The 27,468-nt window shown below is 41.8% G+C and overlaps 1 protein-coding gene and 6 non-coding genes across 8 annotated transcripts in view; 1 reads left to right on the top strand and 6 right to left on the bottom strand.

Annotated features, from left to right (window-relative positions):
* LOC115133401 (alpha-actinin-3) overlaps positions 1 to 6,590 on the top strand; it is a 39,975-nt gene extending 33,385 nt beyond the window's left edge. For both annotated transcript variants that reach the window (XM_065021833.1, XM_029666585.2), the window contains exons 16-22: positions 746 to 880; positions 2,371 to 2,550; positions 2,963 to 3,109; positions 3,463 to 3,528; positions 4,065 to 4,223; positions 4,356 to 4,432; positions 4,831 to 6,590. In XM_065021833.1, the coding sequence (XP_064877905.1) occupies positions 746 to 880; positions 2,371 to 2,550; positions 2,963 to 3,109; positions 3,463 to 3,528; positions 4,065 to 4,223; positions 4,356 to 4,432; positions 4,831 to 4,912 (846 nt within the window). In that variant the 3' untranslated portion in view covers positions 4,913 to 6,590. The remainder of the gene's footprint in view (positions 1 to 745; positions 881 to 2,370; positions 2,551 to 2,962; positions 3,110 to 3,462; positions 3,529 to 4,064; positions 4,224 to 4,355; positions 4,433 to 4,830) is intronic.
* Positions 6,591 to 12,390: 5,800 nt separating this feature from the next.
* Positions 12,391 to 12,464, bottom strand: trnan-guu (transfer RNA asparagine (anticodon GUU)). The gene has a single exon. It is a non-coding gene; the product is annotated as a tRNA-Asn (tRNA).
* Positions 12,465 to 13,564: 1,100 nt separating this feature from the next.
* On the bottom strand, positions 13,565 to 13,638 carry trnan-guu (transfer RNA asparagine (anticodon GUU)). The gene has a single exon. It is a non-coding gene; the product is annotated as a tRNA-Asn (tRNA).
* A 2,272-nt stretch (positions 13,639 to 15,910) lies between these two features.
* trnan-guu (transfer RNA asparagine (anticodon GUU)) lies at positions 15,911 to 15,984 on the bottom strand. Its single transcript has one exon. It is a non-coding gene; the product is annotated as a tRNA-Asn (tRNA).
* Positions 15,985 to 21,260: 5,276 nt separating this feature from the next.
* On the bottom strand, positions 21,261 to 21,334 carry trnan-guu (transfer RNA asparagine (anticodon GUU)). The gene has a single exon. It is a non-coding gene; the product is annotated as a tRNA-Asn (tRNA).
* A 1,098-nt stretch (positions 21,335 to 22,432) lies between these two features.
* Positions 22,433 to 22,506, bottom strand: trnan-guu (transfer RNA asparagine (anticodon GUU)). The gene has a single exon. It is a non-coding gene; the product is annotated as a tRNA-Asn (tRNA).
* A 1,100-nt stretch (positions 22,507 to 23,606) lies between these two features.
* trnan-guu (transfer RNA asparagine (anticodon GUU)) lies at positions 23,607 to 23,680 on the bottom strand. Its single transcript has one exon. It is a non-coding gene; the product is annotated as a tRNA-Asn (tRNA).
* Positions 23,681 to 27,468: the final 3,788 nt, after the last annotated feature.

Genomic DNA, 27,468 nt, shown 5'->3' with positions numbered 1-27,468 from the left:
GTAAAGGTTTTCGCTCCAACCCAAGTTGCAACTGACTTCACTGAGACGATGTGGAAATAATCCATCTACGGGCAAGTCGGTGACCCGTTTTTCATTTGGGCCGAAATCAAAATGAAAGAAAAGTTCAGCAGGCTGTGGTGTGAAATGGGCTTTTTTTAGAAGTGCCGTTTTTAGTTGACGACCTATTGTTAATGTCGTCTTTGGTGCGGTTTGGTGTGTTTATCAATGAACAAGCACCATTTTATCCCTCTCCTGTTGATAAAATAAGTCATATAAAAGTTTTACGCTGCGTGAGGTTTCAAATGCATTCTACCATTACGAAATGTGTAACGCGATCGGTATTTTGACATTACAGTTTTTGAACACACAAAATGACATTTCATGAATCAAATATTTCATCAGTCGCCTTCCTCAAACGAAGGGGATGATGACGCAATCTTTGCGAGAGGTAGGGGGGGGGGGGGGGGGGGGAGCTCCGACATAGCTCCGACATAGCTCCGAGTTAGTGAGCCCCGGAGCAGATTAGTTCCGAAGGATTCGTCGCCATAGAAATGTACCTGGCTTAAAAGGTGAGCCACTTTCGTGGTACCGGTTATCTGAGTTTGAACTCAAGGTTGACCAAAGTTACCTCACGAACTCCTCAAATCCGGTACGTAGTATAGGGCTCTGCTCTCGAGTCACAGAGTAACGCAACGTCATCTCTACCAAGTGTGTTGACGACCAATGTCCCCGTGTCCCTCCGTAGGTGAAGCACCTTGTTCCTCTCAGGGACCAGATGCTGCAGGAGGAGGTGGCCAGGCAGCAGGCTAACGAGAGGCTGAGGCGCCAGTTCGCTGCCCAGGCCAACATCATCGGACCCTGGATCCAGACCAAGATGGAGGTACAGTCACTTCAGCTAGAGCAGTGGTCACCAACCTTTTTCTGAGTCGAGATCACTTTCTGAGTCGAAATGGAAGCGGAGATCTACCGCTCGGATAGAAAAAAAAACAACAACAACAAAAGCATGAATTAAAAAACGTAAGCAAATGCAACATTAACCAATTAAAAACAGTTCTGTAGCAATGACGTTTGTGCAGTTGGCTATAGACCCTAAACATTATCACTGCAGATTGGCTATGCTGGAATTACCCTGCCAATGTTGTTCTTCTCAGACCATTTTGAAATATAACTTGTATTACTGTTGAGGCACAGCTAATTGAGGATAATAATAATATATATATATTTTTCTTGTACTGGACTCCTCTGTCCCTCAGCTCTCCCTCCGCTGAGAAGAGGGGACACAGTCTTCCAGCTGATGGCGAAACTCAAGTCGCACTGCATTATTTCTGCCTCGTGCGCCAATTCATGTTGTTACACCTATTGACCAGAGAAAGTGAAATATTCCTCGATATTAGAAAAGACAAAAGCCGCTAATGACAACAACGCAAGCTTAGCGGAACACTTTGCTGTACTCATTTGTTGCAGCTGCAGTACTGGTTGTAGCGTGAGTGGAAGTAGGGAGAATGTGCATTTTCTGGCTTCTGGAAGTGTTGAACAAACTGTCGACAGTGCCGAATAACAACTTAGACATGAAGTTATTCATAAAAGCAGCATCTCTTTGCTGTATTCATTGAGTCGCTCTAGTCATGGTTTTAAACGTTTTTAAATCTCACGGTGTCAACTGTATTGTGCATTCGAGACTTCTTTTGACAGTCCATGGCTCGAGGAAACTGTGCAGACACGGTGATCTGAGCTTTCTGATTGGCCAGAGGTAGGCCTATAGGTGCACTTGATTTTGATCTCTGGGCCTGCCGGGTAGGCGGAGTTCTACCTTCAGATACATAACATTTTTCAAAATGGGAACACTGTCTTCCCGGTGCTAGTAGGGCTGATGAACGAAGTGCACCTACTGACAACAGCACGAAACAAATACAAATAAGTAATGCAAGGCTTTATCGTTCGACCGGTTGGTGACCACTGAGCTATGGAGCTACACGGTCCTACGAGTTTGAAATCCTCTTTTGTGAAATCCTCATTCCACTCATTGTACTCCCATGTCATTATGCCATGTTTGGTATGGCGAGAAGTGAAATGTTAGCACAAACAGACTGGTACCCAGGCTAAGCAGCGACAGAGTCTCCGAACCCCAAACACACAGAGGTTCGCAACATCTACTGTGCCTACACTTATGGGTCAGAGTAGGAGAGCTGATCTAGGATCACATTTGCCTTTCAGATTATAATTAATGGACCCTAATCCTAGATTCTATATCTGATCCTAGATCAGCACTCTTTGACGCTTTATGAATACGGAAGCCTGAACTGTCATCCATTCACACTTCTCAGTTCTCACTACCTCCTTTTTCTCCACCCCCTCTCTCTCCCTCTACAGGAGATTGGTCATGTGTCTGTGGACATCGCCGGTTCTCTAGAGGAACAGATGAACAATCTCAAGCAGTATGAACAAAACATTATCAACTACAAGTGTAACATCGACAAACTGGAGGGAGACCACCAGCTCAGCCAGGAGTCCCTCATCTTTGACAACAAACACACCAACTACACCATGGAGGTAATACAACACACAACTACACAACAAACACACAACTACACCAGGGAAGTAAAGTATCTTATATCCTAGACCTAGGTTAAATATCATATACTCCCCTATTTGGACAGTGAAGCTAAAACGTTTAATTTGTCTCTGTACTCCAACATATTGGATTTGAGCTCAAATGTTTTATATGAGGCGACAGTACAGAATGTCGCCTTTAATTTTGGGGTATTTTCATACATATCAGTTTTACCGTTTAGAAGTTAGTGCACTTTATGTATCTAGTTCCCCTTTTGAATGTGTCATAAGGTGTCACTTATAGTGCATTAAAGTAGTCAAAAGTTTAGTATTTGGTCCCAAATTCCGAGCACGCAATTATTACATCAAGCTTGTGACTCTCCGCTCCCTCGTTCCCTCTCTCCCTCTGCAGCATATCCGTGTGGGCTGGGAGCAGCTGCTGACCACCATCGCCCGCACCATCAACGAGGTGGAGAACCAGATTCTGACCCGCGATGCCAAGGGTATCAGCCAGGAGCAGCTCAACGAGTTCAGAGCCTCCTTCAATCACTTCGACAGGGTAAAGAAATATATATATATATATATAATATATTATTGTACTTGCATTTCTTCCACTTGTCTTTTTACTTCCTGGCTCAGATTTGACAGAAAGCGACTATTTTGAAGGTCTTACTTGCAATGACAGTGATATGTGATGATTTTTACCTCCCATAGTTGAATACACTGACTGTAAGTGTGAATTTGGAATCGTCCGTGATTTCTTGCCATCGTAGTTGTTCCTCCACACGGAGGGACAGTGCCTCTAGGGTGTCACCTTCACATAATCGTTGGTCATTGCGTCACTGCATCGTTCATTGATCACATGTCCAATCATAAAAACTGATGCTTGTGTTCTCCCGCTCTCTTTTGCAGAAGAGAAACGGCATGATGGACCCCGACGACTTCCGTGCCTGTCTCATCTCCATGGGTTACGATCTGGTGAGTATGCCTAGCTACCAACAGGAAGTGACCTCGCCTTCATTTCTTCTCAGTCCCTTTATTCAAAATGACGGCGCTCTATCTGGTCGTATACGGTTATAGTATGAATGGCATCCGTTTTTATACTAGGGTGTCCAATAGGGTGAGATGTTCTATTGTAACATGTTGTCCAATAGGGTGAGGTGTTCTAATCTACTGTAACATGTTGTCCAATAGGGTGAGGTGTTCTAATCTACTGTAACATGTTGTCCAATAGGGTGAGGTGTTCTAATCTACTGTAACATGCTGTCCAATAGGGTGAGGTGTTCTAATCTACTGTAACATGTTGTCCAATAGGGTGAGATGTTCTAATCTACTGTAACATGTTGTCCAATAGGGTGAGGTGTTCTAATCTACTGTAACATGTTGTCCAATAGGGTGAGGTGTTCTAATCTACTGTAACATGTTGTCCAATAGGGTGAGGTGTTCTAATCTACTGTAACATGTTGTCCAATAGGGTGAGGTGTTCTAATCTACTGTAACATGTTGTCCAATAGGGTGAGGTGGAGTTTGCCCGCATCATGACCTTGGTGGATTCAAACAACACAGGCGTGGTCACCTTCCAGGCCTTCATCGACTTCATGACCCGTGAGACGGCCGAGACAGACACTGCTGACCAGGTCATGGCTTCCTTTAAGATCCTGGCCTCCGACAAGGTGAGCTAGAACATTTTAATATGGCCAGATCTCCCTTGAAAAATAGGTATTTTCACATCTGTGGGACAACCTGGTAAATATAATTAAATAAATACATAGAAATGAAATAAATAAATACCTCTTCTCTCCCAGGCCTACATCACGGTTGATGAGCTGCGCAGAGAGCTGCCCGCAGAGCAGGCTGAGTACTGCATCAGCCGCATGACCAGGTACACAGAATTACAAAGGTCAAATAGGGGGTGCTTATATTTGTCCTGTGTCACACGTGTACAACTGTGTAACCTATACAAGTGTGTAGCTATGACACAGTCCACTTTAGTAATACAATGTATCTCTAAGACCAGGGACACAGGCCACTCTAGTAATATAATGTATCTCTATTACCAGGTACATTAGACCTCTCTAGTAATATAATGTATCTCTATGACCAGGTACATTAGACCTCTCTAGTAATATAATGTATCTCTATGACCAGGTACATTAGACCTCTCTAGTAATATAATGTATCTCTATGACCAGGTACATTAGACCTCTCTAGTAATATAATGTATCTCTATGACCAGGTACATTAGACCTCTCTGGTAATATAATGTATCTCTGTGACCAGGTACATTGGAGCCGACGGCCCAGCCGGAGCCCTCGACTACATCTCTTTCTCCAGCGCACTCTATGGAGAGAGCGACTTGTAAACCCCCTCTCCTGTATGGAGAGAGCGACTTGTAAACCCCCTTTCCCCCTCTTCTCGTCTTCCCTTCATTTTCCCTCTCTCCTCTATGGAGAGAGCGACTTGTAAAACGCCTCCTGCTCTTTCTTCCCTCCATCCTCTCCCTCCTGTACAGAGAGAGGTTTAGTTACCCCTTCCCTTCCCCTCTCCTCTTTTCCCCTTCCACACTCCCCAGCCCTATACCTCGCCTCCTCAAATAATATTACAATTCCTATTATTTGGAAGGGTTTAAAAGAAAACAATGAAATACTGGTTGGTTGGTTGTGTATTGATGCAGATGCATGCTCTGTTTGTAGTAGAAATGCTGTCCATGTTGAATGGTTGAATCTCCCCCCCCCCAACACACACATCCTTTATAGCAGCTCCCTGTCCCCATGCAAACACCCCTCTCTTTCCACAGAAACGTGTAATGTTGTCCCAATGCTTTCATAATGTTGTAATTAGGTATTTCAGAGAGTATAGGGTGCCATCAGAAGAGAGCAGTGAATTGTGGGTAAAAGGTAGTTAACCCCTGATCTCTGATCAACTTGTTTAGGGGTGAGGACACTGACAGGAATAATTATTTTTGACTGGAGGATAGGGTGAGGATGCTGACAGGAAGGATCATTTTGATTGGAGGAATCAAAGATAAAGGAGTATAATAACTGTTATGGCCAGAATGAAGCGTGTCGGTCACCTCTCTCCTCTGTCTCATCCCTCGATCATCACTCCATCATCTGTACCAGGTATATGACTACACCAATAGAATGATATAATATGTAATATTTTACATATACTATTTCATATCATGTCCAATGAAACCATATTGAGGTTGTCTGCTTGCTGTGCATTTTGAGAGGAGCGAGAGACAGGTAGAGGTGTTGAGTAGTGAAAAAGAGCGAGAGAGAAGGAAATCAGGTAATGTTCTGGAGATAAAGGAATATGGACTCAGGAACCCTGTGTCCAGGTATGGTGAAACAAAGCTAGGCCCAGGCTTCATCCAAAATGGCACCCTATTCCCCATAGGCTCTAGTCAAAAGTAGTGCACTACATAGGTTATAGGGTGCCATCTTGGACTCGGTGTGTAGCCTAACTATCTATGCAAGGAAGCTTTTAGGTTGTGGTCCAGTTCAATAAGAGGATGGCTGCGTTCCAGGCTGACCACACCGCATACGGCTGCCAGATCTCACAACGCCTGGATACGTGTTAAACACATCAGCTAACCGCATCATATGGTATAGCAATCTGATGCCTGACTGTACAGTTGATGAGGTGGCACTCAACCATTTGCAATGTAATTGGCCTGGAACATGACATGTTTAAAACAGAACCTGAGAATGTCAGCCATGAAGTGAGCAAGGGTATTCTAATGACAGTGGGCAATCCTCAAATCTGCACCCAATTCCCTATGTCGTGCACTAGTTTTGACTCGATCCGAAGTCGCCAAGTGCACTACGGAGGAAACAGGGTGTCATTTAGGACAGCGACAGAACCAGTAACTCCCCTTTGCGGGGATTCTTTCTCTTCTGTCTTCTCTATTATCCCTTCCTCCTGTTTTCCCTCTATTCTATCACCCGCTACAAGAGCTTGCTTCCACACAATCCTTCAAAGTTAAAGTCACACCTTGGAATAAATAAAAAAGGAAAACTATATTACTATATGAAGTTTTGTGTTGTGTTTTTATTTCCCATCGATCACCATAAAGGGACTGGCAATACTGTTGAAGTAACATCCGTTGCAACTGTTCAGAAGTACACCAAAATGTCCAGGGCAGTTCCTGGTTCATTAAATATGACATAAATACAAGAAGGAACTGCAAGACTTATTTAAATGTAAACACGGTAATGTCTCTAGGAATTACAGACTTTATAAAGCATAAACATTCAAGAATGAAAATGTAATATGAAACTGAGTTTATTGTATATATAGACAAAATCCATTCACAGCGCATATCAGCAGAGCACTTCAGCCAGACACTCAGGGTCATTCTAAACATGACAGTTATGGCAACCAATTCATACACTCTATTCTTTTAAATAGTTCAGTGGAGTTTTCCTTATTTAATCTTGTTCAACTTTACAGGATCGGTATCCCCCCCCACCCCGCAGGACAGTTGAGCTAATGTAGGCTAATGTGATTAGCATGAGGTTGTAAGTAACAAGATCATTTGCCATGACATAGATATATCTGATATGGGCAGAAAACTTAAATTCTTGTTTAGCTAACTGCACTGTCCAATTTACAGTAGCTATTACAGTGGCATAATACTATGCTATTGTTTGAAGAGGGCACAGTTATGAACTTGAAAATGTATGAATAAACCAATTAGACACATTTGGGCAGTCTTGATATAACATTTTGAACAGAACTGCAATGGTTCATTGAATCAGTCTAAAACTATGCGCATAAACCGCTGCCATCTAGTGGCCAATATCTAAATTGAGCCTAACCTGGAATAGTACATTATGGCTTTTCCTTGAATTTCAAAGATGATAATTTTTTTTTAAAAAGCATGCTTTTTTCTTTGTATCTTTTACCAGGTCTAATGTGTTACATTCTCCTCTAACATGCAATGTTAATTCTCCTCTAACATGCAACGTTAATTCTCCTCTAACATGCAACGTTAATTCTCCTAACATGCAACGTTAATTCTCCTAACATGCAACGTTAATTCTCCTCTAACATGCAACGTTAATTCTCCTCTAACATGCAACGTTAATTCTCCTCTAACATGCAACGTTAATTCTCCTCTAACATGCAACGTTAATTCTCCTAACATGCAACGTTAATTCTCCTCTAACATGCAATGTTAATTCTCCTCTAACATGCAACGTTAATTCTCCTCTAACATGCAACGTTAATTCTCCTAACATGCAACGTTAATTCTCCTCTAACATGCAACGTTAATTCTCCTCTAACATGCAACGTTAATTCTCCTCTAACATGCAACGTTAATTCTCCTCTAACATGCAATGTTAATTCTCCTCTAACATGCAATGTTAATTCTCCTCTAACATGCAACGTTAATTCTCCTCTAACATGCAACGTTAATTCTCCTAACATGCAACGTTAATTCTCCTAACATGCAACGTTAATTCTCCTCTAACATGCAACGTTAATTCTCCTCTAACATGCAACGTTAATTCTCCTCTAACATGCAAAGTTAATTCTCCTCTAACATGCAACGTTAATTCTCCTCTAACATGCAATGTTAATTCTCCTCTAACATGCAACGTTAATTCTCCTCTAACATGCAACGTTAATTCTCCTCTAACATGCAACGTTAATTCTCCTCTAACATGCAACGTTAATTCTCCTCTAACATGCAACGTTAATTCTCCTAACATGCAACGTTAATTCTCCTGACATGCAATGTTAATTCTCCTCTAACATGCAACGTTAATTCTCCTAACATGCAACGTTAATTCTCCTCTAACATGCAACGTTAATTCTCCTCTAACATGCAACGTTAATTCTCCTCTAACATGCAATGTTAATTCTCCTAACATGCAACGTTAATTCTCCTCTAACATGCAACGTTAATTCTCCTCTAACATGCAATGTTAATTCTCCTCTAACATGCAATGTTAATTCTCCTCTAACATGCAATGTTAATTCTCCTCTAACATGCAATGTTAATTCTCCTAACATGCAACGTTAATTCTCCTCTAACATGCAATGTTAATTCTCCTCTAACATGCAATGTTAATTCTCCTCTAACATGCAATGTTAATTCTCCTAACATGCAATGTTAATTCTCCTAACATGCAACGTTAATTCTCCTAACATGCAACGTTAATTCTCCTCTAACATGCAACGTTAATTCTCCTCTAACATGCAATGTTAATTCTCCTCTAACATGCAATGTTAATTCTCCTCTAACATGCAATGTTAATTCTCCTAACATGCAATGTTAATTCTCCTCTAACATGCAACGTTAATTCTCCTCTAACATGCAACGTTAATTCTCCTAACATGCAACGTTAATTCTCCTCTAACATGCAACGTTAATTCTCCTCTAACATGCAACGTTAATTCTCCTCTAACATGCAACGTTAATTCTCCTCTAACATGCAACGTTAATTCTCCTCTAACATGCAACGTTAATTCTCCTCTAACATGCAACGTTAATTCTCCTCTAACATGCAACGTTAATTCTCCTCTAACATGCAACGTTAATTCTCCTCTAACATGCAACGTTAATTCTCCTGACATGCAACGTTAATTCTCCTAACATGCAACGTTAATTCTCCTCTAACATGCAACGTTAATTCTCCTCTAACATGCAACGTTAATTCTCCTAACATGCAACGTTAATTCTCCTAACATGCAACGTTAATTCTCCTCTAACATGCAACGTTAATTCTCCTCTAACATGCAATGTTAATTCTCCTCTAACATGCAATGTTAATTCTCCTCTAACATGCAATGTTAATTCTCCTCTAACATGCAATGTTAATTCTCCTCTACCATGCAATGTTAATTCTCCTAACATGCAATGTTAATTCTCCTAACATGCAACGTTAATTCTCCGAACATGCAACGTTAATTCTCCTCTAACATGCAACGTTAATTCTCCTCTAACATGCAATGTTAATTCTCCTCTAACATGCAATGTTAATTCTCCTCTAACATGCAATGTTAATTCTCCTCTAACATGCAACGTTAATTCTCCTAACATGCAACGTTAATTCTCCTCTAACATGCAACGTTAATTCTCCTCTAACATGCAACGTTAATTCTCCTCTAACATGCAATGTTAATTCTCCTAACATGCAATGTTAATTCTCCTAACATGCAACGTTAATTCTCCTAACATGCAACGTTAATTCTCCTCTAACATGCAATGTTAATTCTCCTAACATCCAATGTTAATTCTCCTAACATGCAATGTTAATTCTCCTAACATGCAATTTTAATTCTCCTCTAACATGCAATGTTAATTTTCCTCTAACATGCAATGTTAATTCTCCTAACATGCAACGTTACGAAACAACAACACTTTGTTCCAATGGTTGTGTTAACGTGCATCAAAAGTGCAGCAACATATTCAAGGAAGTAGACCTGTAGTTTTCTAATGTTTGTTAGCTTTTTGAATGGCCTTAAAAGGGCAAAAATGTAGCGCAATGTTCGTCAGCGCAACATTATATTAAAAGGCATCTGGCAGGAGTAAATTCAGCCGCAATCACAAATATATTCTGATAAATATATATTTTAAACAACTGCATTTTCACAAATGTAATATATAATCGCCAAGCCCATTCAAATTTATTAGGGGACTGACTCCGGAAGAATGATGAAGTGGCTAGTCACTTTCATGGCGTATAGGCGTACATATACACACAAACGCACTGGACCAACATTGTCCTTCTCGCGAGATAAATATAAATGCTAAGGTTTTTCATGCCAGATTGACATCATTTACGTTGTCATACCAGCCAGATTAATAAGAATAAATTACATGTTCCTTGGAGAACACAGAATGATCAAGCTATTGAGTAACAGAAGATCAGAGACCATTGACAGCCATTTTACCAGTAGGTATCGTAACTTGTCATCTTTCATGTTCAACAACACACCAATCACATGTGACAACAGGAAACACAGCAGGTCAAAAGCAAGCTTACTGTAAGGCCAGGAAGGTCTTCCATATCACTAGAAACAGAAAGACAGCATCCCTGGCTGGGCTCAAATCACCAACTTTTAAATTAACAGTCTAACGCGCCAACCAATTGCACCACAGAGACTTGTGGTTTTACTGACCCTCAGGAGGCCAAAGTCTCATGGAAGCTCACGCCAAGTCAGGAAGGGTCAGTTCACATCTCCACAATCTGAAAAATGTCATCCCTGGGTGGTGTCGAAGCACTAACCTTTTTTTATTTTATTTTTTATTTCACCTTTATTTAACCAGGTAGGCTAGTTGAGAACAGGTTCTCATTTGCAACTGCGACCTGGCCAAGATAAAGCATAGCAGAGTGAACAGACAACACAGAGTTACACATGGAGTAAACAATTAACAAGTCAATAATACAGTAGAGAAAAAAAAGGGGAGTCTATATACAATGTGTGCAAAAGGCATGAGGAGGTAGGCGAGTAATTACAATATTGCAGATTAACACTGGAGTGATAAATGATCAGATGATCATTTGCTAGGTAGAGATATTTGTGTGCAAAAGAGCAGAAAGGTAAATAAATAAAAACTGTGGGGATGAGGTAGGTGAAAATGGGTGGGCTATTTACCAATAGATTATGTACAGCTGCAGCGATCGGTTAGCTGCTCAGATAGCTGATGTTTGAAGTTGGTGAGGGAGATAAAAGTCTCCAACTTCAGCGATTTTTGCAAATCGTTCCAGTCACAGGCAGCAGAGTACTGGAATGAAAGGCGGCCGAATGAGGTGTTGGCTTTGGGGATGCTCAATGAGATACACCTGCTGGAGCGCGTGCTACGGATGGGTGTTGCCATCGTGACCAGTGAGCTGAGATAAGGCGGAGCTTTGCCTAGCATGGCCTTGTAGATGACCTGGAGCCAGTGGGTCTGGCGACGAATATGTAGCGAGGGCCAGCCGACTAGAGCATACAAGTCGCAGTGGTGGGTAGTATAAGGTGCTTTAGTGACAAAACGGATGGCACTGTGATAAACTGCATCCAGTTTGCTGAGAAGAGTGTTGGAAGCCATTTTGTAGATGACATCGCCGAAGTCGAGGATCGGTAGGATAGTCAGTTTTACTAGGGCAAGCTTGGCAGCGTGAGTGAAGGAGGCTTTGTTGCGGAATAGAAAGCCGACTCTTGATTTGATTTTCGATTGGAGATGTTTGATATGGGTCTGGAAGGAGAGTTTGCAGTCTAGCCAGGCACCTAGGTACTTATAGGTGTCCACATATTCAAGGTCGGAACCATCCAGTGTGGTGATGCTAGTCGGGCATGCGGGTGCAGGCAGCGATCGGTTGAAAAGCATGCATTTGGTTTTACTAGCGTTGAAGAGCAGTTGGAGGCCACGGAAGGAGTGTTGTATGGCATTGAAGCTCGATTGGAGGTTAGATAGCACAGTGTCCAATGACGGGCCGAAAGTGTATAGAATGGTGTCGTCTGCGTAGAGGTGGATCAGGGAATCGCCCGCAGCAAGAGCAACATCATTGATATACACAGAGAAAAGAGTCGGCCCGAGAATTGAACCCTGTGGCACCCCGTAGAGACTGCCAGAGGACCAGACAACATGCCCTCCGATTTGACAAACTGAACTCTGTCTGCAAAGTAATTGGTGAACCAGGCAAGGCAGTCATCCGAAAAGCCGAGGCTACTGAGTCTGCCGATAAGAATATGGTGATTGACAGTCAAACACGCTAACTGATTGCACTGGAGAGGCTTGTGTTGGCATTGACCATCAGCAGGGTAAAATAAGAGGAATCTCATTGAAGGTTCAGGATGTCACATCGACATCATGGAGCACAACAAACTGAGAACTGTCGTCCCTGGGTGGGCTCGAACCACCAACCTTTAGATTAACAGTCTAACGCGCTAACCAATTGCGCCACAGAGACTTGTGGTGTAATTGACCCTGACACTTGATCGCTGGCCATTCGTGCTCTCATCCAATTGAACATGGAGTTTACGAAACAACAACACTTTGTTCCAATGGTTGTGTTAACGTGCATCAAAAGTGCAGCAACATTTTCAAGGAAGTAGACCTGTAGTTTTCTAATGTTTGTTAGCTTTTTGAATGGCCTTAAAAGGGCAAAAATGTAGCGCAATGTTCGTCAGCGCAACATTATATTAAAAGGCATTTGGCAGGAGTAAATTCAGCCGCAATCACAAATATATTCTGATAAATATATATTTTAAACAACTGCATTTTCACAAATGTAATATATAATCGCCAAGCCCATTCAAAATTATTAGGGGACTGACTCCGGAAGAATGATGAAGTGGCTAGTCACTTTCATGGCGTATAGGCGTACATATACACACAAACACACTGGACCAACATTGTCCTTCTCGCGAGATAAATATAAATGCTAAGGTTTTTCATGCCAGATTGACATCATTTACGTTGTCATACCAGCCAGATTAATAAGAATAAATGACATGTTCCTTGGAGAACACAGAATGATCAAGCTATTGGGAAACAGAAGATCAGAGGCCATTGACAGGCATTTTACCAGTAGGTATCGTAACTTGTCATCTTTCATGTTCAACAACACACCAATCACATGTGACAACAGGAAACACAGCAGGTCAAAAGCAAGCTTACTGTAAGGCCAGGAAGGTCTTCCATATCACTAGAAACAGAAAGACAGCATCCCTGGGTGGGCTCAAATCACTAACTTTTAAATTAACAGTCTAACGCGCCAACCAATTGCACCACAGAGACTTGTGGTTATACTGACCCTCAGGAGGCCAAAGTCTCATGGAAGCTCACGCCAAGTCAGGAAGGGTCAGGTCACATCTCCACAATCTGAAAAATGTCATCCCTGGGTGGTGTCGAAGAACTAACCTTTAGATTGACAGTCAAACACGCTAACTGATTGCACTGGAGAGGCTTGTGTTGGCATTGACCATCAGCAGGGTAAAATAAGAGGAATCTCCTTACAGGTTTAGGATGTCACATCCACATCATGGAGCACAACAAACTGAGAACTGTCATCCCTGGGTGGACTCGAACCACCAACCTTTAGATTAACAGTCTAACGCGCTAACCAATTGCGCCACAGAGACTTGTGGTGTAATTGACCCTGATGCTTGATCGCTGGCCATTCGTGCTCTCATCCAACTGAACATGGAGTTTACGAAACAACAACACTTTGTTCCAATGGTTGTGTTAACGTGCATCAAAAGTGCAGCAACATTTTCAAGGAAGTAGACCTGTAGTTTTCTAATGTTTGTTAGCTTTTTGAATGGCCTTAAAAGGGCAAAAATGTAGCGCAATGTTCGTCAGCGCAACATTATATTAAAAGGCATTTGGCAGGAGTAAATTCAGCCGCAATCACAAATATATTCTGATAAATATATATTTTAAACAACTGCATTTTCACAAATGTAATATATAATCGCCAAGCCCATTCAAAATTATTAGGGACTGACTCCGGAAGAATGATGAAGTGGCTAGTCACTTTCATGGCGTATAGGCGTACATATACACACAAACACACTGGACCAACATTGTCCTTCTCGCGAGATAAATATAAATGCTAAGGTTTTTCATGCCAGATTGACATCATTTACGTTGTCATACCAGCCAGATTAATAAGAATAAATGACATGTTCCTTGGAGAACACAGAATGATCAAGCTATTGAGTAACAGAAGATCAGAGACCATTGACAGGCATTTTACCAGTAGGTATCGTAACTTGTCATCTTTCATGTTCAACAACACACCAATCACATGTGACAACAGGAAACACAGCAGGTCAAAAGCAAGCTTACTGTAAGGCCAGGAAGGTCTTCCATATCACTAGAAACAGAAAGACAGCATCCCTGGGTGGGCTCAAATCACCAACTTTTAAATTAACAGTCTAACGCACCAACCAATTGCACCACAGAGACTTGTGGTTATACTGACCCTCAGGAGGCCAAAGTCTCATGGAAGCTCACGCCAAGTCAGGAAGGGTCAGTTCACATCTCCACAATCTGAAAAATGTCATCCCTGGGTGGTGTCGAAGCACTAACCTTTAGATTGACAGTCAAACACGCTAACTGATTGCACTGGAGAGGCTTGTGTTGGCATTGACCATCAGCAGGGTAAAATAAGAGGAATCTCCTTACAGGTTCAGGATGTCACATCCACATCATGGAGCACAACAAACTGAGAACTGTCGTCCCTGGGTGGACTCGAACCACCAACCTTTAGATTAACAGTCTAACGCACTAACCAATTGCGCCACAGAGACTTGTGGTGTAATTGACCCTGACGCTTGATCGCTGGCCATTCGTGCTCTCATCCAACTGAACATGGAGTTTACGAAACAACAACACTTTGTTCCAATGGTTGTGTTAACGTGCATCAAAAGTGCAGCAACATTTTCAAGGAAGTAGACCTGTAGTTTTCTAATGTTTGTTAGCTTTTTGAATGGCCTTAAAAGGTCAAAAATGTAGCGCAATGTTCGTCAGCGCAACATTATATTAAAAGGCATTTGGCAGGAGTAAATTCAGCCGCAATCACAAATATATTCTGATAAATATATATTTTAAACAACTGCATTTTCACAAATGTAATATATAATCGCCAAGCCCATTCAAAATTATTAGGGACTGACTCCGGAAGAATGATGAAGTGGCTAGTCACTTTCATGGCGTATAGGCGTACATATACACACAAACACACTGGACCAACATTGTCCTTCTCGCGAGATAAATATAAATGCTAAGGTTTTTCATGCCAGATTGACATCATTTACGTTGTCATACCAGCCAGATTAATAAGAATAAATGACATGTTCCTTGGAGAACACAGAATGATCAAGCTATTGAGTAACAGAAGATCAGAGACCATTGACAGGCATTTTACCAGTAGGTATCGTAACTTGTCATCTTTCATGTTCAACAACACACCAATCACATGTGACAACAGGAAACACAGCAGGTCAAAAGCAAGCTTACTGTAAGGCCAGGAAGGTCTTCCATATCACTAGAAACAGAAAGACAGCATCCCTGGGTGGGCTCAAATCACCAACTTTTAAATTAACAGTCTAACGCACCAACCAATTGCACCACAGAGACTTGTGGTTATACTGACCCTCAGGAGGCCAAAGTCTCATGGAAGCTCACGCCAAGTCAGGAAGGGTCAGTTCACATCTCCACAATCTGAAAAATGTCATCCCTGGGTGGTGTCGAAGCACTAACCTTTAGATTGACAGTCAAACACGCTAACTGATTGCACTGGAGAGGCTTGTGTTGGCATTGACCATCAGCAGGGTAAAATAAGAGGAATCTCCTTACAGGTTCAGGATGTCACATCCACATCATGGAGCACAACAAACTGAGAACTGTCGTCCCTGGGTGGACTCGAACCACCAACCTTTAGATTAACAGTCTAACGCGCTAACCAATTGCGCCACAGAGACTTGTGGTGTAATTGACCCTGATGCTTGATCGCTGGCCATTCGTGCTCTCATCCAACTGAACATGGAGTTTACGAAACAACAACACTTTGTTCCAATGGTTGTGTTAACGTGCATCAAAAGTGCAGCAACATTTTCAAGGAAGTAGACCTGTAGTTTTCTAATGTTTGTTAGCTTTTTGAATGGCCTTAAAGGGCAAAAATGTAGCGCAATGTTCGTCAGCGCAACATTATATTAAAAGGCATTTGGCAGGAGTAAATTCAGCCGCAATCACAAATATATTCTGATAAATATATATTTTAAACAACTGCATTTTCACAAATGTAATATATAATCGCCAAGCCCATTCAAAATTATTAGGGGACTGACTCCGGAAGAATGATGAAGTGGCTAGTCACTTTCATGGCGTATAGGCGTACATATACACACAAACACACTGGACCAACATTGTCCTTCTCGCGAGATAAATATAAATGCTAAGGTTTTTCATACCTTAAGGGAAGATTTCGGCAGTACCTGTATGGTTAGTGAGAAAGTCCATATTGCAAATGTACGGTCCCTTACTAGACGTCCGAAATCGCTTGTAAAATTCGCGGACGGCGTCGGGCCGAGCGGCAGGGCCGGACCTACCAGGAAGTCATCAAATAAACTTTGTCGGACATTCGGTTTCCGTTTTACAAAAATAATAAGATTTAGGTCATTTTTCCGCCGTCCCGGAAATTCCCACAAGAGGGCATAAGCAATCATATTGCTATTGGACAAAACATCACGATTCACGACGGGGCCTTATCTCGAAAACTGTCAAGCGGGGCTGTCAAGCGGGGCGTCTCGTTGAACTCGGCACAGTCTGGAGACTATGGTGATGCCATTTTTGTGTTGATTTCAGAATGCCATGGCGGTGCTCAAAGACACAGAGAGCAGGCAATGGCATAAACATAATCTCTAGGCCGTGCCGAGTTCAACGAGATATCCCGCTTGACCGTAGCTCGCTCGGTCTGAGCGCAGCGACCATGAGAAAAGTAGGCCCAAAATTAAGCCTGCCCCACCACGTCATTTGCTTTTGGGTGACAGTGAGAGAACCTTTAGGGTGAGAAGCACAATTTGACCTCAGGTACGTTCCTAAGGTCCTTCCGATCCGTGCAAGCCTAACCTTGACCGTGTGGCATTAACCCTTAATAGTTAAAAGAAGGTGTTTACTTCAAACAGTTTGCATTGACTTGTCTCCCCATAGGAATACATTGCCTGCACCCCTAAATTCAACCTGAAGTCTATATGGGTTATGAATGCCGTATGAACCTGTCTTTAGTAACAGTCCATCAGGGCAGTATGAGGTCTACCTGTGTTGATTCTAAGCTTCCTGGACCAACCGGAAGTGGTTAAAATCACCCTAAAAGTGTTTTTCCATACCCTGCCTGCAGTTTGATAGACATAGTGCATTCAACCCTGTGTAAATCAGTCAATTCTTAACGTAAGGACTTAAAACTCAGGATTCTGTAAAAGCATACCACAGTGAGGATATGTGTTGACTTATAGCTTCCTGTGCCAACCGGAAGTGCCTTAATTGGTGTCTCAGGGGCTGTTTCGAGGGGTTAAAAAAGTCAGATCTGTCCAAAACTTCATATGTGTGATTAGGCAACCCCCATGAACTGTAAATCAGTCATTTTTCCCATAAAATTTCAAAGGAAAACTAAATCACACAGACACACAACTTGGAAGGAGGGACGTATTGGGGTTTGTAGAGACAGACAGTGCCTCCAATAGTTAGCTTTGTTCGAGCTAAAAAAGAACCGTCAGACCTAGAGTTCCGAAACTTTAGAAACCTGTTCTAGACCTCGGGTCGATAGTGCGTGGTGAGTTAGGTGGCTCTAGAAGGTTCTCGGACCGAGAAATAGCCTCGTACATTTGCAATGACTTCAATTCATTTTGACCATTACGAAAATGGCGACATTTAGAAATGTCTCAGAGACACAAGACTAGGTGCATTGAAACCGGCTCGGCCCATAGAGACGGACCCCAACGTTTCGGTCCGATAGCTCATTCAAGGACCCCATAGCAAGGCATTGAAAAAAGTGGATTTTCAGCACCAATTAGGGTTTTACTCGGGCGCCGAAGGACCTATCGAGCCGAAACTCGGGATTCGGGGTCGCCTCAGCTAGGCCTACACATAACATAAGAAATGGACCCGCAGCGCGAACGTAACTACGTGTTTTATGTTTTTTTTATGGTTTGAACATAAGGCGTTGTGAATTTTGGGCCAGCTCTGAAGTATGTGATAGTTGGCTACTAAACGAGTTGGAAAAAGTGGGTTTAGTGTCAGTTTGTATCAGTTTGTTGTCAGAATGATATCTAATTGACTGATGGACGGTGACTTGCTGGTGACTCTTGTCCATTTGCAATATGTTTAAACAGTGAGGTACCATCACCAAAAGTGACATTCTGAAATCAACCCTAACGAGCCATTGAGATGAACCAGAATCACTGCCCAGCCATCCCGAGTTCATCGGGCCAGTCAATTTCACATTCCTGCAGGGTTTTTATAGCATGACAAATTTGTGATGGTACCTGCCCATTGAACCATATTGCAAATGCACAGTGACTTTGCAAAAGTGAGAAAACATAAACAAATGGACATGATGAAATCAACACAACGAGTGATGGAAAGGTACAACTATCACTGCTCGGCCACCCTGTGTTCATCAGGCCAGTCAATTTAGCATTTTTGAGCATGTCAAATTTCATATGGTAATTGTCCATTGAACCATATTGCAAATGCACGCGCACTTGCAATATGATTCTATAGTGAAAAAAATCACCTAATGGACATGATGAAATCAACACAACGAGTGATGGAAATGTACAACTATCACTGCTCGGCCATCCTGTGTTCATCAGACCAGTCAATTTTGCATTCCTGCAGGATTTTTATAGCATGACAAAATCGTGATGGTACCTGCCCATTGAACCATATTGCAAATGCAGTGACTTTGCAAAAGTAAGAAAACATAAACAAATGGACATATAGAAATCACCTTATTTTTTATTTTTGGGTTACCAGTTGCACAACAATGCACGTGCATTTGCAATATGATTCTATAGTGAAAAAACACCACCTAATGGACATTCTGAAATCAACCCTAACGAGCGATTGAGATGAACCAGAATCACTGCCCAGCCATCCCGAGTTCATCGGGCCAGTCAATTTCACATTCCTGCAGGATTGTTATAGCATGACAAATTCCTGATGGTACCTGCCCATTGAACCATATTGCAAATGCACAGTGACTTTGCAAAAGTAAGAAAACATAAACAAATGGACATATAGAAATCACCTTATTTTTATTTTTGGGTTACCAGTTGCACAACAATGCACGTGCATTTGCAATATGATTCTATAGTGAAAAACATCACCTAATGGACATTCTGAAATCAACCCTAACGAGCGATTGAGATGAACCAGAATCACTGCCCAGCCATCCCGAGTTCATCGGGCCAGTCAATTTAGCATTTTTGAGCATGTCAAATTTCATATGGTAATTGTCCATTGAACCATATTGCAAATGCATGCGCACTTGCAATATGATTCTATAGTGAAAAAACATCACCTAATGGACATGATGAAATCAACACAACGAGTGATGGAAATGTACAACTATCACTGCTCGGCCATCCTGTGTTCATCAGACCAGTCAATTTAACATTTTTGAGCATGTCAAATTTCATATGGCATTTGGCCCCAAAAAAAGTGAATTTTGACTTTGACTTTTGACTTCCTATGAAATCATATTGTAAATGGACAAATCATATTCCTTATGCACAAGTAAAAAGAAAAAAATATATATATGATATTAAAATACAACTAAAGTATGTTGATACAGTTCTTATACGTGTGTAATTGACACAAAATTTGAAAGAATTTCGAAAAACGGTCCAGAAAGCACTTTTTAAGGGTGTGGTGAAATTTTTACAAAATTTTGACATTTTTGACTTTTGACTTCCTATGAAATCATATTGAAATTGGACAAAACATATTACTTATGCGGATGTAAAAAAAAAAAAAAAAAATGATAATATAATTGGACAAAAGTGTATTCATACAGTTCTTACACATGTGTAATTGACAAAAAATTCGAAAGAATTTTGAAAAACGGTCCAGAAAGCACTTTTTTAAGGGTGTGTGAAGTTTTTCCCAAAATTTTGACATTTTTGACTTTTGACTTCGTATGAAATCATATTGAAAATGGACAAAACATATTCCTTATGCGCATGTAAAAAAAAAAAAAAATTATGATAATAAAATTGGACAAAAGTGTATTCATACAGTTCTTACACATGTGTAATTGACAAAAAAATCGAAAGAATTTCGAAAAACGGTCCAGAAAGCACTTTTTAAAGGGGTGATAAGTTTTTTACAAAAAATCATTTTTTCAAAATTTTGCTTTTGGACGTTGACTTGGGTTACATATCAAATATGAAAAACCACGGTGGAGCGGATTCGCCACCTGTTGAATTTTTAGTGTTACAACTGGCAATAGCCATATGGCATTTGCAATATGCTTTGCATGAATCAACGCCAAATTGGGTGGTATTGGACAATGTGTATATGGTTTGGCCACTGCCAATATCTTGCCATTCATTTTTGTCCAATACAGGGGGGTCTTCCCCTACATGCCAGATTGACATCATTTACGTTGTCATACCAGCCAGATTAATAAGAATAAATGACATGTTCCTTGGAGAACACAGAATGATCAAGCTATTGAGTAACAGAAGATCAGAGACCATTGACAGGCATTTTACCAGTAGGTATCGTAACTTGTCATCTTTCATGTTCAACAACACACCAATCACATGTGACAACAGGAAACACAGCAGGTCAAAAGCAAGCTTACTGTAAGGCCAGGAAGGTCTTCCATATCACTAGAAACAGAAAGACAGCATCCCTGGGTGGGCTCAAATCACCAACTTTTAAATTAACAGTCTAACGCACCAACCAATTGCACCACAGAGACTTGTGGTTATACTGACCCTCAGGAGGCCAAAGTCTCATGGAAGCTCACGCCAAGTCAGGAAGGGTCAGTTCACATCTCCACAATCTGAAAAATGTCATCCCTGGGTGGTGTCGAAGCACTAACCTTTAGATTGACAGTCAAACACGCTAACTGATTGCACTGGAGAGGCTTGTGTTGGCATTGACCATCAGCAGGGTAAAATAAGAGGAATCTCCTTACAGGTTCAGGATGTCACATCCACATCATGGAGCACAACAAACTGAGAACTGTCGTCCCTGGGTGGACTCGAACCACCAACCTTTAGATTAACAGTCTAACGCGCTAACCAATTGCGCCACAGAGACTTGTGGTGTAATTGACCCTGATGCTTGATCGCTGGCCATTCGTGCTCTCATCCAACTGAACATGGAGTTTACGAAACAACAACACTTTGTTCCAATGGTTGTGTTAACGTGCATCAAAAGTGCAGCAACATTTTCAAGGAAGTAGACCTGTAGTTTTCTAATGTTTGTTAGCTTTTTGAATGGCCTTAAAAGGGCAAAATGTAGCGCAATGTTCGTCAGCGCAACATTATATTAAAAGGCATTTGGCAGGAGTAAATTCAGCCGCAATCACAAATATATTCTGATAAATATATATTTTAAACAACTGCATTTTCACAAATGTAATATATAATCGCCAAGCCCATTCAAAATTATTAGGGGACTGACTCCGGAAGAATGATGAAGTGGCTAGTCACTTTCATGGCGTATAGGCGTACATATACACACAAACACACTGGACCAACATTGTCCTTCTCGAGATAAATATAAATGCTAAGGTTTTTCATGCCAGATTGACATCATTTACGTTGTCATACCAGCCAGATTAATAAGAATAAATGACATGTTCCTTGGAGAACACAGAATGATCAAGCTATTGAGTAACAGAAGATCAGAGACCATTGACAGGCATTTTACCAGTAGGTATCGTAACTTGTCATCTTTCATGTTCAACAACACACCAATCACATGTGACAACAGGAAACACAGCAGGTCAAAAGCAAGCTTACTGTAAGGCCAGGAAGGTCTTCCATATCACTAGAAACAGAAAGACAGCATCCCTGGGTGGGCTCAAATCACCAACTTTTAAATTAACAGTCTAACGCACCAACCAATTGCACCACAGAGACTTGTGGTTATACTGACCCTCAGGAGGCCAAAGTCTCATGGAAGCTCACGCCAAGTCAGGAAGGGTCAGTTCACATCTCCACAATCTGAAAAATGTCATCCCTGGGTGGTGTCGAAGCACTAACCTTTAGATTGACAGTCAAACACGCTAACTGATTGCACTGGAGAGGCTTGTGTTGGCATTGACCATCAGCAGGGTAAAATAAGAGGAATCTCCTTACAGGTTCAGGGATGTCACATCCACATCATGGAGCACAACAAACTGAGAACTGTCGTCCCTGGGTGGGCTCGAACCACCAACCTTTAGATTAACAGTCTAACGCGCTAACCAATTGCGCCACAGAGACTTGTGGTGTAATTGACCCTGACGCTTGATCGCTGGCCATTCGTGCTCTCATCCAACTGAACATGGAGTTTACGAAACAACAACACTTTGTTCCAATGGTTGTGTTAACGTGCATCAAAAGTGCAGCAACATTTTCAAGGAAGTAGACCTGTAGTTTTCTAATGTTTGTTAGCTTTTTGAATGGCCTTAAAAGGGCAAAAATGTAGCGCAATGTTCGTCAGCGCAACATTATATTGAAAGGCATCTGGCAGGAGTAAATTCAGCCACAATCTCAAATACATTCTGATAAATATATATTTTAAACAACTGCATTTTCACAAATGTAATATATAATCGCCAAGCCCATTCAAAATAATAAGGGGACTGACTCCGGAAGAATGATGAAGTGGCTAGTCACTTTCATGGCGTATAGGCGTACATATACACACAAACACACTGGACCAACATTGTCCTTCTCGCGAGATAAATATAAATGCTAAGGTTTTTCATGCCAGATTGACATCATTTACGTTGTCATACCAGCCAGATTAATAAGAATAAATGATATGTTCCTTGGAGAACACAGAATGATCAAGCTATTGAGTAACAGAAGATCAGAGACCATTGACAGGCATTTTACCAGTAGGTATCGTAACTTGTCATCTTTCATGTTCAACAACACACCAATCACATGTGACAACAGGAAACACAGCAGGTCAAAAGCAAGCTTACTGTAAGGCCAGGAAGGTCTTCCATATCACTAGAAACAGAAAGACAGCATCCCTGGGTGGGCTCAAATCACCAACTTTTAAATTAACAGTCTAACGCACCAACCAATTGCACCACAGAGACTTGTGGTTATACTGACCCTCAGGAGGCCAAAGTCTCATGGAAGCTCACGCCAAGTCAGGAAGGGTCAGTTCACATCTCCACAATCTGAAAAATGTCATCCCTGGGTGGTGTCGAAGCACTAACCTTTAGATTGACAGTCAAACACGCTAACTGATTGCACTGGAGAGGCTTGTGTTGGCATTGACCATCAGCAGGGTAAAATAAGAGGAATCTCATTACAGGTTCAGGATGTCACATCCACATCATGGAGCAAAACAAACTGAGAACTGTCGTCCCTGGGTGGACTCGAACCACCAACCTTTAGATTAACAGTCTAACGCGCTAACCAATTGCGCCACAGAGACTTGTGGTGTAATTGACCCTGATGCTTGATCGCTGGCCATTCGTGCTCTCATCCAACTGAACATGGAGTTTACGAAACAACAACACTTTGTTCCAATGGTTGTGTTAACGTGCATCAAAAGTGCAGCAACATTTTCAAGGAAGTAGACCTGTAGTTTTCTAATGTTTGTTAGCTTTTTGAATGGCCTTAAAAGGGCAAAAATGTAGCGCAATGTTCGTCAGCGCAACATTATATTAAAAGGCATTTGGCAGGAGTAAATTCAGCCGCAATCACAAATATATTCTGATAAATATATATTTTAAACAACTGCATTTTCACAAATGTAATATATAATCGCCAAGCCCATTCAAAATTATTAGGGGACTGACTCCGGAAGAATGATGAAGTGGCTAGTCACTTTCATGGCGTATAGGCGTACATATACACACAAACACACTGGACCAACATTGTCCTTCTCGCGAGATAAATATAAATGCTAAGGTTTTTCATGCCAGATTGACATCATTTACGTTGTCATACCAGCCAGATTAATAAGAATAAATTACATGTTCCTTGGAGAACACAGAATGATCAAGCTATTGAGTAACAGAAGATCAGAGACCATTGACAGGCATTTTACCAGTAGGTATCGTAACTTGTCATCTTTCATGTTCAACAACACACCAATCACATGTGACAACAGGAAACACAGCAGGTCAAAAGCAAGCTTACTGTAAGGCCAGGAAGGTCTTCCATATCACTAGAAACAGAAAGACAGCATCCCTGGGTGGGCTCAAATCACCAACTTTTAAATTAACAGTCTAACGCACCAACCAATTGCACCACAGAGACTTGTGGTTATACTGACCCTCAGGAGGCCAAAGTCTCATGGAAGCTCACGCCAAGTCAGGAAGGGTCAGTTCACATCTCCACAATCTGAAAAATGTCATCCCTGGGTGGTGTCGAAGCACTAACCTTTAGATTGACAGTCAAACACGCTAACTGATTGCACTGGAGAGGCTTGTGTTGGCATTGACCATCAGCAGGGTAAAATAAGAGGAATCTCCTTACAGGTTCAGGATGTCACATCCACATCATGGAGCACAACAAACTGAGAACTGTCGTCCCTGGGTGGACTCGAACCACCAACCTTTAGATTAACAGTCTAACGCGCTAAACAGTTGCGCCACAGAGACTTGTGGTGTAATTGACCCTGACGCTTGATCGCTGGCCATTCGTGCTCTCATCCAACTGAACATGGAGTTTACGAAACAACAACACTTTGTTCCAATGGTTGTGTTAACGTGCATCAAAAGTGCAGCAACATTTTCAAGGAAGTAGACCTGTAGTTTTCTAATGTTTGTTAGCTTTTTGAATGGCCTTAAAAGGGCAAAAATGTAGCGCAATGTTCGTCAGCGCAACATTATATTAAAAGGCATTTGGCAGGAGTAAATTCAGCCGCAATCACAAATATATTCTGATAAATATATATTTTAAACAACTGCATTTTCACAAATGTAATGTATAATCGCAAAGCCAATTCAAAATAATTAGGGGACTGACTCTGGAAGAATGATGAAGTGGCTAGTCACTTTCATGGCGTATAGGCGTACATATACACACAAACACACTGGACCAACATTGTCCTTCTCGCGAGATAAATATAAATGCTAAGGTTTTTCATACCTTAAGGGAAGATTTCGGCAGTACCTGTATGGTTAGTGAGAAAGTCCATATTGCAAATGTACGGTCCCTTACTAGACGTCCGAAATCGCTTGTAAAATTCGCGGACGGCGTCGGGCCGAGCGGCAGGGCCGGACCTACCAGGAAGTCATCAAATAAACTTTGTCGGACATTCGGTTTCCGTTTTACAAAAATAATAAGATTTAGGTCATTTTTCCGCCGTCCCGGAAATTCCCACAAGAGGGCATAAGCAATCATATTGCTATTGGACAAAACATCACGATTCACGACGGGGCCTTATCTCCAAAACTGTCAAGCGGGGCTGTCAAGCGGGGCGTCTCGTTGAACTCGGCACAGTCTGGAGACTATGGTGATGCCATTTTTTGTGTTGATTTCAGAATGCCATGGCGGTGCTCAAAGACACAGAGAGCAGGCAATGGCATAAACATAATCTCTAGGCCGTGCCGAGTTCAACGAGATATCCCGCTTGACCGTAGCTCGCTCGGTCTGAGCGCAGCGACCATGAGAAAAGTAGGCCCAAAATTAAGCCTGCCCCACCACGTCATTTGCTTTTGGGTGACAGTGAGAGAACCTTTAGGGTGAGAAGCACAATTTGACCTCAGGTACGTTCCTAAGGTCCTTCCGATCCGTGCAAGCCTAACCTTGACCGTGTGGCATTAACCCTTAATAGTTAAAAGAAGGTGTTTACTTCAAACAGTTTGCATTGACTTGTCTCCCCATAGGAATACATTGCCTGCACCCCTAAATTCAACCTGAAGTCTATATGGGTTATGAATGCCGTATGAACCTGTCTTTAGTAACAGTCCATCAGGGCAGTATGAGGTCTACCTGTGTTGATTCTAAGCTTCCTGGACCAACCGGAAGTGGTTAAAATCACCCTAAAAGTGTTTTTCCATACCCTGCCTGCAGTTTGATAGACATAGTGCATTCAACCCTGTGTAAATCAGTCATTCTTAACGTAAGGACTTAAAACTCAGGATTCTGTAAAAGCATACCACAGTGAGGATATGTGTTGACTTATAGCTTCCTGTGCCAACCGGAAGTGCCTTAATTGGTGTCTCAGGGGCTGTTTCGAGGGGTTAAAAAAGTCAGATCTGTCCAAAACTTCATATGTGTGATTAGGCAACCCCCATGAACTGTAAATCAGTCATTTTTCCCATAAAATTTCAAAGGAAAACTAAATCACACAGACACACAACTTGGAAGGAGGGACGTATTGGGGTTTGTAGAGACAGACAGTGCCTCCAATAGTTAGCTTTGTTCGAGCTAAAAAAGAACCGTCAGACCTAGAGTTCCGAAACTTTAGAAACCTGTTCTAGACCTCGGGTCGATAGTGCGTGGTGAGTTAGGTGGCTCTAGAAGGTTCTCGGACCGAGAAATAGCCTCGTACATTTGCAATGACTTCAATTCATTTTGACCATTACGAAAATGGCGACATTTAGAAATGTCTCAGAGACACAAGACTAGGTGCATTGAAACCGGCTCGGCCCATAGAGACGGACCCCAACGTTTCGGTCCGATAGCTCATTCAAGGACCCCATAGCAAGGCATTGAAAAAAGTGGATTTTCAGCACCAATTAGGGTTTTGCTCGGACACCAAATGACCGATCGAGCCGAAACTTGGGATTCGGGGTCGCCTCAGCTAGGCCTACACATAACATAAGAAATGGACCCGCAGCTAGAACGTAACTACGTGTTTTATGTTTTTTTTATGGTTTGAACATAAGGCGTTGTGAATTTTGGGCCAGCTCTGAAGTATGTGATAGTTGGCTACTAAACGAGTTGGAAAAAGTGGGTTTAGTGTCAGTTTGTATCAGTTTGTTGTCAGAATGATATCTAATTGACTGATGGACGGTGACTTGCTGGTGACTCTTGTCCATTTGCAATATGTTTAAACAGTGAGGTACCATCACCAAAAGTGACATTCTGAAATCAACCCTAACGAGCCATTGAGATGAACCAGAATCACTGCCCAGCCATCCCGAGTTCATCGGGCCAGTCAATTTCACATTCCTGCAGGGTTTTTATAGCATGACAAATTTGTGATGGTACCTGCCCATTGAACCATATTGCAAATGCACAGTGACTTTGCAAAAGTGAGAAAAC

The sequence above is a fragment of the Oncorhynchus nerka genome, linkage group LG8 (genome assembly GCF_034236695.1).
Source record: "Oncorhynchus nerka isolate Pitt River linkage group LG8, Oner_Uvic_2.0, whole genome shotgun sequence".
In the NCBI taxonomy this organism is placed as follows: Eukaryota; Metazoa; Chordata; class Actinopteri; order Salmoniformes; family Salmonidae; genus Oncorhynchus; species Oncorhynchus nerka.
Note: the sequence above shows the minus strand (reverse complement) of the source record. Positions and strands in the feature narration are given on the sequence as shown.